General features: G+C 34.2%; 1 protein-coding gene across 5 annotated transcripts in view; it reads right to left on the bottom strand.

The window, feature by feature from the left end:
* Positions 1–15,865, bottom strand: part of NBEA (neurobeachin) — a 453,368-nt gene that overhangs the window by 249,385 nt on the left and 188,118 nt on the right. For all 5 annotated transcript variants that reach the window (XM_058800580.1, XM_058800578.1, XM_058800579.1 and 2 more), the window contains 2 exons: positions 15,322–15,448; positions 14,537–14,664 (listed from right to left, as the gene is read on the bottom strand). In XM_058800580.1, coding sequence (XP_058656563.1) covers positions 14,537–14,664; positions 15,322–15,448 — 255 coding nt within the window. The remainder of the gene's footprint in view (positions 1–14,536; positions 14,665–15,321; positions 15,449–15,865) is intronic.

Genomic DNA, 15,865 nt, shown 5'->3' with positions numbered 1-15,865 from the left:
TCATGTTCAACTTAGAAAAAAAGATGCAATTAACAAAACTTTAGAGCTTTTAGAAATCTTTCACTCAATTATAGCTTCTGCTTACCTGAGAAATCTCAGGTATGGCTGGTAAAATGTTTGAGAAGGTTGAATCCATTTAACTCAGTTCAGAGAAAAATTGGTCTTTATTATTCCTCTACAGCATGTCATCAAAACTATAGAGGCTTTGTATAGTACAAGATACTTATGAAAAAACCACACATGCTATTAAATCCATTATTTTATTAATGTGAAAAATGAGTAAATTGTACCTAGAAATGAGCAAAACCACCTAAAATTACACAGAAAAAAAACCAGAGAAAACACTGTAATTCTTTGTAGATTTTTTTTTTTGTAAGGTAAGCTTTTTTTATTTCCTACTGATATAGTCTTCCACATACCTTAAACAAAACTGTACTGTTTCAAATTCTTTCAAAATGTTCATAACAATTATGGGTAACTCCTACTGTGATATCTCTTTCCATAGTCCTCAGTGATTTCTATGCCATGAGACAGAATAGGAATTTTCTACTGGTAATTACCACTCACAGATTGGGTTTTCATTTTTTCCCTTCTACTTTGTTCAGCATTTGTTAGGAATGGCACAACAAAGTTTCAAGGACATTGATCCCTGGGCACAGAAACTAAAGCATGTTTTGGCTGTGAAAATACTAGGACAAAAGTTATGGTGATGTTTTGGTTGGAAATGCGAGTTTTCCTTATATTTTATTTGCTCATTCTAAACCTCTTTCTTCAGCAAATTCTGGCACATGTTTCTTTGAAATATATTTCTAAATGCGATTTATAAGAAAGAAGTAATAGGACTCCTTTTTTGACCAAAAAAGTTATTTAGATAATTTAAATCTATATTATCCCCTCTCTTCCATATGCTGCCACTCAGAGAAAATTAGATTCAAAGTAATGTTTTTCATGAATTATCAAATTCCTGGGGAGATCCCTAAAGACCTGAAAAGAGAGAGTATGGAGAGAAAATATAAGATTGGTGAAAAATTGGGAAGTAAACAGTAAATGCTAAGTATACAAAACTTAAACTGAAACAACAGATGTTCTTATTCCAAAGCAAGCAATTATTGGGGGAGCAGTGGGAAGATTATTAAACAGAATGTAAAGCTTTGCAAGATTACACTCAAAATTCATTTTAGAACCATACATATGTCACATATTTTGTAGGCATTTAAGTTACACTAATGGTCCTTATGAAAAGCAAAGGCTGGGAAATATTCAGGATTTGAAGAAAGTCTGCAGATGGAAATCACAGCCATGTTGCAAAATAATTATAACTTTGCTTTTACTAGATGAAAGAAAACACTATTCCAAAGACATAACTCACAAAAATAACAAAGTCAGGGCTATGGATTTAACAATTCCTCCAGCAGCCTTGACTGACATTACTGCCAACTCTAGGGACCACGAAGGATGGCTGTATTAGTACTCCAGACCATTCTTTGTACGGGCAAATCTCCTTTACAGAACAGAAGAGCGATACAGAAAAATACAGTGAATGTGAATTTGACTCCATGTTTTTTAGTTGATCAAAACAGTTACAATTCTTAAAGGATTTTTTGGTTATGGTGAAAGGTACTGCACATTACAAGCAATTGTCTTTTTATGTGGTACTGGAAAGACAGGAAAGGTATCATCCAGGTAATCAAATAGAATACCTTTAAAATTTTATCATAAATCTTTAGAATGGACATCTTAGGAGAAACACCTCAAATAAACAGTGATAGGTCAACAAAATCTCCCAGATTTTAACATCTCCCAACACAACTCAAATGGGTCATCCCTTTTAGTCAGATCAGTAAAACAAAACAGACCTTAATATTGGGGCAATATTTAAAAGAGTAAGACTGGTATGTAATAGTTTCTTGAATAATTTTATTAAAGTGAGAAAACCTAAACTTCTTCACAATTGCAGTTACTAAAAAGGAATCTAAATATGGACTGGAAAACATCCCTATGGAATCATAGAATGGCAAAAACCCCTGAGAGTGTACCCACAGAGAGAGGATTTATTACAGCACATAGATGATTTAGTTTTTAAAATTACAGACTTTTGTCCAGTAATCCCATGAGCTGCAATGATATTGACAAAACTGATGCTAGTGCCACACTACTCTGAAGAGTCCAGCCTTATGCTAACCTGAGGATTTTCTGACAATTTTCCTTTACTGTAATGGGATGCACAAATTCTCATTTATCAAGTGAAAAGGAGACTACTTAATCTATAAAATAAAATCCACTACCACTGTTCAATTTAATATACTGCAGAAGATTTTCAAAACTGATTCAGTTTTTAATTTAATGCCTGTGGTAAATTTTTATTTGTCCAATGCTCCATTGGAATTTACTTAATATATGTATTTGTATGTGTTTCTCTTAAAACAGTTTCTTCAGACAGAAATATTTCTAAATATCTTCCAAATATTTTTAAGCATTGTATGATATTGAAATAATTTGGTTATCCAACTTCTATAGTACAACAGATCTAAGATTTACATCAATCTATCATGCATCAATTGAGAAATTGTTCTAATCAGCATTAACAAAAAAAAAAGACAAAACCATTCTTTTTATATAAAATAATTCAACACAAATATTAATTATAAGAAAACAATTCCCTATTAAGTGAAGCAGATTTTTTTTAAGTGGTATGACACATATTTACTAGAATTTTTTTGTAAATTTAATGTATTTCCTCCTCTTCTAGACTACAGGTAAAAACACCCAAATCAATGATCACACTGTGCTGCAATTGATCAAACTAAAATATCTCCAATCTTGAAAAGGTCTGTAAAGTGGAATTATTGCTTTTCTTTTAAAATGTACTTCATTTTAAGGTAGACTTGAATAAGTTATAAACTTTTTTTTTTAGGAGAAGCCTGGAAAACACAGGTTCCAGAAAATCCCAAACACTTATTTATCTAGAAAGAATCTCAATGAAAAGCATTCCAGATTTTTCCTCCAAAACCAAATTGTCCACTGTGAAAATTCAAATATTATCCCAAAAATCTTCTAATTTTCCTCTTTATACTAAGATATTATTCAAATAAGTGGCTCACAATTGTCAATAAATTTCTAACTTAGCTGCTGCCAGGGACATTTCATTTCAATGGCAGAAGTAAGAAAAGCATTTATTGATAAAGACATTTAAAATTTAATTTAAAATGTGAGAATTTAAAATATTTTTGAAGTTCTGTCATGTATTTTTTTGTATTTTCCTGGCATTCCTTTCCCAAGAGAGTTGCCAGTTTTGTAATTAAATTTGTAGAAAAATTACTAAAGGGAAACAAGTGATACCAAAGAAGTTGCCACATATTTAATACATGGAAAAAAAAGGTTGTCTTATTGAAATGAAGAAACATCTACCTCTCCTTTCTCTTTTTTCCTCAGTCTTTCACCTCCTCTCAAATCTGAGTTAGAGGAAATACATTTTGCAAGTATTACCTCAGTAGTAAATTATTTTCAAACTATACAAGCAGAAATGAAGACATTAATTTCACTCACTAACATAAGTAAATGTTTATATTTTATACCTTTACTACAATAATGGTGCTTTCTCCTCATCTCAAGAACCTTTTCCAAGTCTTTCTAAGGTTGTCAAAAGGGACATCCTAGAAAAGATACATCATAGGTATGATCCCAAATAACAGCCTCTAGAATATCAAGATTTCCCTGGAAAAGTGTTACTTAATGCAGTATTTTCCTTAGGTATGAAGCTTTATTTTTACTCCTAAAGTTTATCAACTTTTTCTCAGCTTCAGTCTATAACCTATTCCTATTTTATGAGCTTATTCCTTTTTGTTTCTCTCCTCTTACAGTAAACATAGGAATTACTTTTTGCTTTCTTCTTTCTATTATTTTCTACTAGCTCCTTGTTACATTCTTTCCTATTATTAGGGGGACATGGCAAAACTGAAATACGTCCCTGGTGAATGACAAAAAAAGGATGGTGAGAAAAGGTTAAGCTGCCCAGCAATAAAACCACTTACTCCAACTGATCCTCCTTACTTTCTTATATTTCTTCTCTTTAGCAATATTGGGGCCACACTGAGTGAACCAGCACAGCTACAAATAGGGAGTATAAGAAAAGCTCAGAGCTCATGCAGCTTCCTAAATTTCTAAGGTGAACAAGATGACCCTTATTTTAAGTAGATGTGATCTCCTGAGTAGCAAAACCAATTTTGTGTAAATGTAAATGCTTCCTGAGAATTTGATAACAAGAAAAGGAAAAGAAAAATCTCCAAGCTGAACTTTGCTGACCTTAGTTGGCTGCCATCAGATCTCGCTTCTGTCCTGAAGCCCTACTGACAAGAGCTAATCATTCTGAAACAGTGTCTCTCAAAACACAAGAAACCCTCTGCAGTCATAGATCTCTTGAAATAACTCGTATTTCTTGTGTTTCAGTTTTCTATATTTACTTGACAGTAACATTGTTATGGGCTCTCTCTAGACTTGCTTTGACATCACTTTGCCATCTTAATTTGACATATCACAACTGTCTCTGTTGTCTGACAAGTTCTTTCAGCGTGAGGTTTTCTCATTGCAAGAAAATCTCCACAGACAAGAAGTATAAAAAGACTGAATCATAAAATTCCACACACCATCAGACAATATAAGAGAATAGATGTTTAGCAGATCTGAGGATCTTTTTTTGAAGGAGGTAAAATTTAACATAAAGTGGCACTGAACACGGTAAAGATACTGTACCTTAGTTCTTGCAAAAATAATCCCAGGTATGTAGGGAATCTGTTAATATCTAGGTAAATCAAGCTAGAGGGTTCATTAATGTTTATACTATAATTAACATTTTTTTCCAATCAAAAAATTATCTATAAAAAGGTATTTTTTAAAATTCAAGTGTAGTAGTTTTTCAAATAATTGAGTCTATAGTTTTTGTGCAAGATTCTTTTCTTGAGCCTTGAAGGCATGGAAACAAGTAAATCCATATCTAACAGAATGAACTGAAGAAATGCCTTTAAATCATCAGGACCAGTAAGGAAACTTCATAAATTTGGTCACTAATTAAAATGTTTCAGCCTGGGTCATAGAACAGGTGATAAGTAGACAGAAAGTTAGAAATTTATACGGAAAACCTGTGACCAGCCCTAAATTAGATTAATTTTGTAAAGAACCTGGTCATGGAACACAGACTACACGGAAAAGAAATATTTTACTATGTCTCATGAGAAATACATCTTTCAGGGCATCTGATACAGAGATGTTATTTGCACCCTATAGATTGTCAGTTAGGTAGTTCTCTGGAAAACACTGCCGGTGTAATAAAGTAGATTGATTCCATTTCTAAGCCTTCAGAGGACAAGGGCTGGGGCAAATACCAGCCTAACTGTTTCAAGTCCAAAATCAGGCAGAGTCCCCTGCTGCGTTCTGAATGATGAATTAAGTGGAATAAGAACCAAAGAACCTCTGCCTGTGGAGAGCTTCAGTCACAGCATGAACATCCTGTAGATACTGAATACCATTTTGGCATACCACCTCGTTTTTCTTTGGACGTGGACAGTAGAGGAGAAAATAATAAGGGGGGAAAAGGTGGCTGTTCTAAAAAAAATATTGTACAACTTAGTCCAGTGTTACCATTCAGCACTGCTGTATAGTTGATATGATGAGTCCACCTACAGGCTGTGTTACAGCAGTGCCTGCACATGTTAAGAACTTTATCCAGAATCTTTTAAAAATTATTTCCTTGAAATAACTTCAAATAGGTCTCTTGCTACTCTTTTTTTTTTAGTAGGTTAGTAGGAAAATTCACTAGAAAAAATATTTCCCAGTAAAGCTGGAAGTTAAAGCAAGAAGAGAGACAGAACTGGATTACAAAAAAGATGGACTATCAAGAAGGGTAACAGGGAGATGGACATCAGGGAGGGTATTTTTCTAGAATTCTAAGGCAAAAGGACCAGTCCTTTCTAGGCCTTTTGGCTTGCAACTGGACTACAGGCTACCAGCTTGAAAAAGAAATTTATGAGAAAGTGGCTAATACTGCTGAAGTAAACGGGATCCAGGGATCACAAACAATTAACTTCTTTTCTTACTCTTTAAAGGCTCCAATAATTTGTGCATTTCATTATGCGCTTTAAAAAAACCAGTAATTGATGCTCTTCACTTCCTAATAATAAAAGCACTTCCAATAGTAATTTAGCATGATATGTAATAATTGTATGATATCATTTCCAATATGATAGCACTTCAAATACTAATTTAGTAACTTCAAACATCTAGTGCCCTCTATATTTTCAAGGATAACTTTCAGAGTTTCCTTTCATTAAACCTGACTACTTTGTATTGTTACCAGCTTTTGCTTTCCTGAAGGCACGTATGTACTAATTTTTACATCTGCACACTCCTAACTAAACTTTACAATTAGTCTCACAATTTCAGTAATTTTTTTTCCTCCATTGTCAAAGCAACAGAAGAACCCCAATTTCTGTCTAATGGGAATTCTTTACATTTTGGAATGTAAAGACATCTTGATTAATAATCAATGTAATAATGATAATCTAATAAATTACATAAAATTTGAGTGCCAACAACAATTTCTACCCTTAAGTTACACTGGGACCACACAAGTCAGAGACAGGAGAGAGCATGAGCAGTTAACCTCTGTTCCACAGTCTAATACATCTTAGTAAGTGTCCAACTCATTAGACAGGGATAGAGTGGCTCATATGTGTAATTAATTATTGGCAGGTTTACTTTCAAAAAGGTGCCAGATGCTATGCATTTCCTAGTTGCTATCTGGATCTCTGATCTATAATGTTTCCTGCCATGTTAAACATCTGCTCAGAACATATTTCTGCACACAGGAACTTCAGTAAATCAAGAGTTAAATCAAAATTGAATGAACGTGTATCCTCTTTCTGGTGTTTGCAATGATATCCCTTTAAAGATGTCATAAAGGTATATTATGTGAAGAAAAATGTTCTGTAACTTGTGTTGGGCTCATTACAGTTTGAAGATTTCAATGTGGGTAAATAATAGAGACATCTTTTGTGGCACCTGCACTTCAGCTGTCTGAATTGGATTCTGTCTTGTCACTAGTAACCTACTTCTAAAGAAACTTAATAAGTTGTGAACTTTGAACCTTGACTCTCTGGAGTAAGTGTAAATAAATAGGCAGATTTGAATATACACTTAGCTCTTCAGCATTTCTTTGTTCCTACCAAACAGTCTTTTGGAAAACTGGTGTTGTTTTCTGTCTCCATGTGTGCCTGACTTATTGATGTTTTTTAGTAAAATCTGTGATCAGTCCCAAAGTGAGACATGAGCACACTGTGGAGCCTTTCAGTCAGATACTAGGAGCTAATCATACCAACCCTAGACAGAGAACTTCTTAAAACAAATTTCTGACACGCCTATAATTGCACATCAGTTTGAAATTTATGAACTTTTTTCTTTTTCCTGCTCACGAATGGGTTAAAATGTGTGCAAATAGCTTTTCAAGCAGCAGCAGTATTTTAAATTTTATCTGTTGGAGGATTTCATGCCCTGTTTCAAAATGACCTATGGTTTTCTTCATGGTAAAAATATAATCTTGTAAATTGCTTACAGAAATTCTTAAAGCTAAAAAGAAAAACACAAACTGAAGAAAAGCATTATCCATAAATCATTATTATTCTAACCTCTTTATCTAAGAAGGGGGTTATTTTCAGACAGTAGTGCATTTTTTTCTGGGATCTTTCTGCAAATCTTCATAGTGAAGATGAAAAGTAATCTATGAATAGGAATCCTACTACCACAAATTCAGAAAAACTGTCTTACAGAGGACTGGGTCAAAAAATTCACAGCATTTAACTGCACTCTTCTAAACATGCAGCATCTCCTCTTCCTGGAGAGAGAAGAAGGTACACTTAAGTCCCTTTGGGCACAAGGAAAGGAAGGAGTGGCATGTGGCACAGCAAAGTACTTAGCTTTGAAAATGAACTTAGAGTTCCTGACCCAGTACAACCAAATAATGCATAAGATTCCTCATCCTTACTGAGCAGAGTGATCATGTCCAGTGAGACACCTGCTGCAAATGACACTGGCCTGAGCCCTCCACTGAAAGTTTTAACAATGCCCTTGATGTCCACCAGGGATTCCCTGATGTTTAATAAGGCTGAGTTCCTACTGCTCCCACAGTCCTGCTTTATCAATTGCCTTCCTGCTCCTTGTGCTGCAATGCCCACAGTATTGTACCAACAGAGTATATTATACAGTATATTACAAATGAATCAGCTGATTATTTTGAGTTATTACTCAGTTTTCCATTCCTTTACTAAACAATCATGGCGCACCTCAAAAAATAGTGCAGAGAAAATATTGAGGGTGAGTAAGAAACACCCTAACCCAAGACAGGGGATATTTTTTATAAACAGATGTTTATATTTGGGAATATTGTGTAAAAATAACATCTTTTAAGCAACCTCTTTAAACTGGCCAACACAATGAAAAGTTATCAAGAAACTAAAAGGCCTCCTCACTCAGGACAATCACAACAATCACATAAGTTTCATGTTCTCAAAAAAATCAGATTAAAGTACATATATAGCTATGCGGTCATATAATTGCAAGAGATCTCTGAAATCTGAGACCCAAGTAGAGCTGGCATGAGCTTACATGAGGCTTCCCTGAAAAGACAAATTCATTATGCAGAGAAAATGTCTCATACTAAAATGAGCTTCAAGGTAATGATTAAAGAACTTCTCCAAAAAATGGAAATCAATTTTTATATATATACACACATGATCACACATATTAAAAAATCAGAAGAAAGGCTTATTTCATAAAGTGGCATAAGCACTGAACATCTTTGATGCCTCAAGGGAAAATGACATATTCTTGATTTCATCTACAGTTCAGATGCAATCAACTGCAGAGCAGGGAAAAAGCACACTGATTTTTTACTGATTTCTGCAGGTGGCTAGCTGACATTGAAGTACACCTGTCTATCACTATGTGAACAAATAAGTCACGATGATGTTAAAGCAAATTAAGGTTAATGCAGACTATTATTCCTTCCATGATGTGGCACAGAGAAAATGGTGATTCACATGCTCAAAAGTCACAAAGAAGTTCCAAAAGCATCCAGCAAATACATGACATTTTTCCTCTTGAGAAGTTGGATTGACGACTACATTTGGAAAAAAAATTTGAAATAGTCATAATGACTACAAGTAACATCAATTGCAATAATTGAGGGTAAGTGCTATTAAAGTTTTCCAATCCCATTTACCCTCCTCAGGCATTCTCTTGATGGAAACTCTAAAGGCTCCTGTAGTATTTAACTTCTTTTTATGTCTTTTTGATACATTGAACATATCAAGCTGCTAACATAGTACTTCATACCTCTGCAGTGTAGGCATCATTCTTGAAGTGCTCACTATGGGACAAGATAGTGGGAGTTTAACCAAATTTATGCACAGAAATGAAATCACTCATCTGTTCTTCCAAGACACTGGAAAAGTCTTTGCTGTCTCAGCAATGAGCCAAGGGAGCCAAACGTCCCAATTATTTTGGCAATCCCTCCATTCTTTGCATCGCTTTGTCCCCATCTCCTAGGATCCTTAGGATGGATCTAAGTCTGTTCTTTGCCCCTAGAAGTTTTCTTGAGTTTTGGTTAGTCCAGAAAGTGATTCAATATATCTCTCCAATGCAATGCCTTCATTTCTCATTTTGTATATCTTCACGTAAGCACTTAGTTTTGCCAGACACAATTCAACACTATAAAAAAAGACTGTTAATAAAAATAGCAAAAGGAGACAAAATATTTGATTATAGAAATTTCAGCACCATAAATAGCTTAAAGCTTTATTTACTAGCTGTTAATTTGAGTTAATACAAATTTTAAAATCGTAATATTATGTATTTATTCTTTTTCTCTTTTACTTGCAAATATTAATTAAATTATTTATTTTGTTCAAAATGTTGGCTACATGCTGTCCTACAGACTGGTAGGGCAATTACCTTATTTTTAGTTAGCTGGAAGAAAGCATGCCTGGACACACAAATGAAAATGTTTGGGATGTGGCAGAGTGAGATAAAAGAATGAGAGAATAAAATGTACAGGAAAAAAAGAAGTTCTGCAAGAACAGGCATTTTTCTACTTTACAGCATCTGTGGTCTTGAACACAGTAATACAAAGGTCCTGAAAAGTTTCTAAGAGAAACTCAAGGGGCATGTTAAGCTCCAAAAAAATGAATTTTCCCCAGAAAGTATAAGGGATTTCCAGATTATTATAGTATCTAAAGGAAAATGGTTGTCCTGCTTTTCCTAATAAAACATTCAGTATTATTAAAAAAAATCAGAAACTAATTGTGCCAGTATTGGTAGATGCCACAGTGATGTCACACTTGGGGGCTTGCGGAGCTTTTAGAATAGTGTCATTTAGCACCCAAGTTCTATCTGTGGTTTCCAAAGGAATGTTTTGGGCAATTTTTCAATCGTTTCAAGAAGCCTCCTGTCAAACATGATACAAAGCTAGTCCATCACCACCTCTACTGAATATTTTCATAGAGCCATGTGGTGAGTTAATGAGGAGAAACAGATCCTGCTCCTATCAGCGCAAAAACATTTCTCTCTGTCATCTGACTTGTGCCTGTATCAGAAACATATCAAATGTACATCAAGGAATTCATCAGAGATCCTTTGGTGAAGGGCTACCTGGCTGACCTTCTACCCAGCTAATGATACAGCAAAGTAAAAGCATCAGTGAAGTTTCTTTGGTACCTCACTCAAGAGAAGGGAAAGCATTCTATGTGACTGTGTTTCAGCCGTGGACCTATTCTTACTGCTCCAGACACTCCAAGAATAGCTGTAGTGGAAATACTTTTAGCCATCTGTGCTTGACAAAAAGAGGATATAGGTTTTCTTTCAGCTACAGATCAGATTACACTTGCCTGTAACATTTTCACCTAAAAGCTAGAATGTTGTCATGCACTTTACATGGAGGGAATTTGCAGACCATATGGAAACTAGTTAGCAAAAACATATCTGTGCAAGTGTTAAATGGAACTCCACAATGAGCTCTGCTAAGCTGAAATATGTGGCCTACACATAATGCATGTTTGTTTCCAATTAGATTCTGTACGGATGATTTTAACCTTTGCAACTTCTGTTCTCGGAGGCATTGGAAGAACCTCAGTTGACGAACCACAGCAGTGTATACTCTGTTTGAAGCTATTTGTATTCAAATGCAAAAAGGTCCCTTTTAACCCATCACTGACAATATTTTCTACTCAGAAAATATTCTGAGAAGTTGAGGAAACATTTGAAATTCAGTGGAGTGAAAGATACTTTTGAAGAAAGAATTGGTTTTAGAAATAGGAGCAAGTAACTATTTCGTTAATTAGTAATTTGGTAATTTTAGTAGAGCAAATAGATGAGGAATTTTACCAATAAATATATAGTGCAATGTCAGATTACTACCTGATGGGGTTCCTCTGTTACCATTCACATTTAGGAATTTGCCAGAGCAAGAGAAATGAATAATTTCAAGTATTAGTGGCCCAAGTTTTTGGTCTAGACTGACCAAAGATCATTGCAGCCTGTTCATTTCAACTCCATTCAAAAGTTAGGAAGGCCCTAAGACATTAAGCATAATTTACTCAAACAATAGATCAACCAGTCTCCCGTGGGACAGAATGATGATAAAGCCTGATGGATATGACTTCAAGATTGTTCAGCAAAGGTTTGAGGCAGCTGCACTACAACAAAAAGGTGAAATCATAACTAAGCTGTATTCACACTTCCAAAAATATATTGACAACAGCTATCATAAACCATCAGATATTCAGGAAAATTTTTATTATTAACCTGTTTTAGAAGTTTTAAAATTAATTTTGTTTTCTTCTTACTTTTGTTTTGTGCTCTTCAGTATGCACTCAGCTACGAGACTGTGTACATTCTTACCAAATCTGAAAATCATTTAGCATTTCTTACACACATGCATGCACTAGAAAGAGCCTCAGGAAAAAGCACACTGCATCAAGGATGTCTGACAGTATTCTGATTTTACCAAAATGTGATAGGGGAGAAACTTCATACCATGAGGAGGTTTTGAAAAAGAGCGAAGAAGGAAAGGGTATGTTAAACTTGAAAGTACATCCTTCATTGAACACAACAGATATTTTTATGGTGATCAATTTGAAAAACAGACAAGTGCCTTAAGACTTAATTAAAGTTTATTTTCTCCTTTTTGATTCTTATAACTAAAACCTTTACATATAAAGTAACGAATTAAACCATTGCATATAAAAGTGTTAAGTTAATTACTACTTGCAGTAAAAAAAAAAAAAAATCAAATTTCAATTATCAAAGCCCCACAGGAATTGTATGCACTCTCATATCCTGAATAACACCCCTAAATCCCTCTTTCTTGAGTCATTACCTGGATAGCACTTTCAAATACTTCAACACTACCCCTGCCTTTCAGCAAGGAATGACAGAAAACTTCTCAAAATAAATCAGGTATCAGAATAAGAGAGAATTTGGAATTCTCTTTCAAAGGCATCTTTACGAGGCAAGAATTCAGTTTAGTTGAGAAAAAGGGTCTCATGGAGGCAATGAAGAGATAAAAGATCAGAAGTACACAATTACTATAAAAGCAATTCTCTGAATCCTCTGTTAAGAAGAAAAAAAGCCCAAGTATTTTAGACGTGGAAAAGAAAAATTCAAGTGTCACAATGTAAAAATCTATCGTGTGCTTGAATTTTTTTTTACTTCCCAGATTTCTATTTCAATAACTTGGGAAGAAAGGACTGGTTTTTAGAAATCAGGAATGAGAGATTGATTGAAGAGAAGGTGAGATATAAAATTAAAGAAAAATAATGTAGAGGACATTGCTTGTTTTGGAACTCAGCATTTGGTTTGTGAACAATGTTTTCTGATTCCAAATTGGGTGGCTAAGTCATAGATAGGGAGAAAATAGGGGCAAAATATGGAATGACCCTCCAAGTAGTTATCAGAAAAATGCTGTAAGCCAAAAACAATCCAACAAAACTTTTCTCTATGGATAAATAGTGAGATTAAATATGGCTGTATAGTTGTGAGATTCCTGTGACCTCTAGCATTTCAGTCTTTGTCATATCCTGGGAACTGCTATAGCCTTGTTCATGCTACAGATCTGACAAAAATACAACAGCAGAAGGACATCAATGAAGAATTTTTAAAATCAGTTAAAGAACTCAGGAAAACTAAGACAATTTTAGTGATAGTTTATAAAACCTATTCTGCAATTCATCAATTGCCAAATGGAAAAGGATAATACTGCTACAAATTTTGCAACCAATTTCACTGAAATAAGAGACTTAAGAATGTAGCCCATAAATTCTCTTAGTCATTGTAATGTGAATCTCAGACCATTAATTTAGGTGTCATTAAGTGAGAAGTGCAACTTAGTCACAAGCTATAAAATTAACAATACCTCAAGCTTCTGAGTACTCTAAGCTGCTACTATACCATTCTTTGGTATTATTCAATAATAATAATATTACAGGATAAGAAGATGAAAGAAAAGAAAGTTGTAGAAAATTTCAGTTACAAGATGTAAATATTTCTAGTAACAAGAGCCAACACTGTGAGATATAATCCTGGAATTACCATAGGAAAAACTGTACACAAACATTTAGGTAAAACGTGTGTAATAGAAGGGGGTTTGGAATTTGAACACAAAGCTGTTTTTTTCCTGTGTACATCTTTCCATATGATAAACCTTGTCAGAGTGAGACTTTTTCATCTCAATTAACAGCAATACTGTGTGTCAGAAGAATCCTGAAAGGAAAAAATTTACTTGGCTGAACATATTCCTCTGAATACATGACCTGTGCATGCTGATGCAAATTCCCCCTTCACTATTTTAGCTGCACTAGTACTGATTCATTACTTTCTTCATGAGCTTGTCATATTTGCATGGTCTGCATAACTTCTGCATTACTTCCTGCCTCATTTATGAGGCAAATTTTCTAACCATGAAGTAGTAAAGATAGCACATAAACCCCATAAAAATCCTTGAAAGTGGTCAAGGATACTTTCCTTTAAAATTTAGCAGTTTTTATTCCCCCTCTAGGCACAGTTCTTTATGCGCCTTTGTGAATTGACCTGCCTGAGGAAAAAACAGCCCTACCAAATACAGATACAATGTTGGAGCATGGTCTTATTTTACTTTCTTCTGTGGGAGTAGTTTACACTTTTTAATTGCATTTTCACTACTTTCTCAAAGTCAGGCTGAAGCACTGAATTAATCTGAGGAGAGAAAGGTGAACTATGGAGATTATTTTGTGACAGGATGTATCATTACACAGCATCTCAGGGGAATAAAAGGATATAAAAGCTATCACTTATAACTTTAAATGAAATTAAATGCAAAGAACTGAAATCACAATGTATTAAGAACTGATTAATTATTTTGTCAAAAATAGTTATATGAAGTCTAGTGAAAATAAAAAATTGTTCATATGAAATGAATAATAGTTTTAAATAATATAATCTAATGACAGAACAGTACCTTCAATCAACAGCTCTTGCCCATGGCTACCCAATAATGTTCGAGATAGGAAAGGGGCAAAATCAACAAAAATTTCTCGCAGGAGAGGGGCCACCTTTTCTAAAGCTCTTTCAAGCTTTGCAGTGATACTGTAAAAAAAAAGAGACCATGATTGTAAGAAAACTTCACAATAGAAGCTAAATTGTGTCAAATCACACCTGTTTTAAAAGCTTCTATAAGCTTCTTTAGAAAAGAGGATGATCATAATTTGATCAAACTTTACAGGTTTTAAATGGCTTTAAGTAAATGGAAAAAGTCATGTCAGAGTAAGCAGTATGTCAGCCTCATAAATTCCAGAGTATTTGCAGAGTACTCCAGAACAAGTAAATTTGTTATTATCCTTTTCAAATACAAGTCTGGTTTTTTCCTCTCCAGTTTAACACAAACCTTTGTTTGCTCAGGAGGGGTTGAGCATCTCCTTCCACTGCCTAGTGCTCCATTTACAAACGTCTTACTTTCCAATATGTACTGTCATTATTGAATAAAGAAAATAAACCAGCCAACTGAAAAAATACTTTAATGAAGTTTTAGTGTCTGGCATAATTTAAACAAGTTAGACCCTTCAGTTGAAAAACTCAGACTTTTCAGTGAAGTGTTATTTTAGTACACACATCCTTGGTACCCCAAAATTACATACACTCTAGCACACATACAACTACAATAATGCACATTAAATGAGTTATTTTATATTAGAGAAATTTGGGAAGAGAAATTATAATTAATATTAAAAGATAGAACTTGTGTACCTCATGTTTTCAGCTGAATCCTCTGGCATTGGAGCAACAGTTTGGACAGCTGGCAGATTTTTGCTGGTAGCACCATTCACAAAGCTGGATGACGAAGAGGAAGAAGAAGATCCTGAGTCTACTGCACCTGTCCCTCAAAAAACACAAACCTTAATTCAGTCTTATGAAACAAAACTTTTAAAATAGTCCTTGTATTATTAATCTACTTCTAAGTAGGGAAATAATGTTATTTATTCCAAAATAGTGAAAACCATTCCATGTGGTTATCAAAAAATCAATACCTTAACTTCACTGGTACAAAAATAATAAGCATGAAATTTATTGAAAATCAGGCAAAATAAATCCTTACCTCATTTCCTCTATTCCCAAACTATATTCCAAAGTTGAAAATAATTTTACATCATACTGTAAAGCAAGATCTTTCCAAAATAAAGGTGTAGCTACCATGAGCTTGGGTGGAGAATAAAATTTCAAATATTTCTTAAAATATATTTATATATGCATTTTTAGCTGCCCAGTTGCAACTACAGGCAGAAACTAAAAC

The sequence above is a fragment of the Ammospiza caudacuta genome, chromosome 2 (assembly GCF_027887145.1).
Source record: "Ammospiza caudacuta isolate bAmmCau1 chromosome 2, bAmmCau1.pri, whole genome shotgun sequence".
Lineage (NCBI taxonomy): Eukaryota > Metazoa > Chordata > Aves > Passeriformes > Passerellidae > Ammospiza > Ammospiza caudacuta.
Note: the sequence above shows the minus strand (reverse complement) of the source record. Positions and strands in the feature narration are given on the sequence as shown.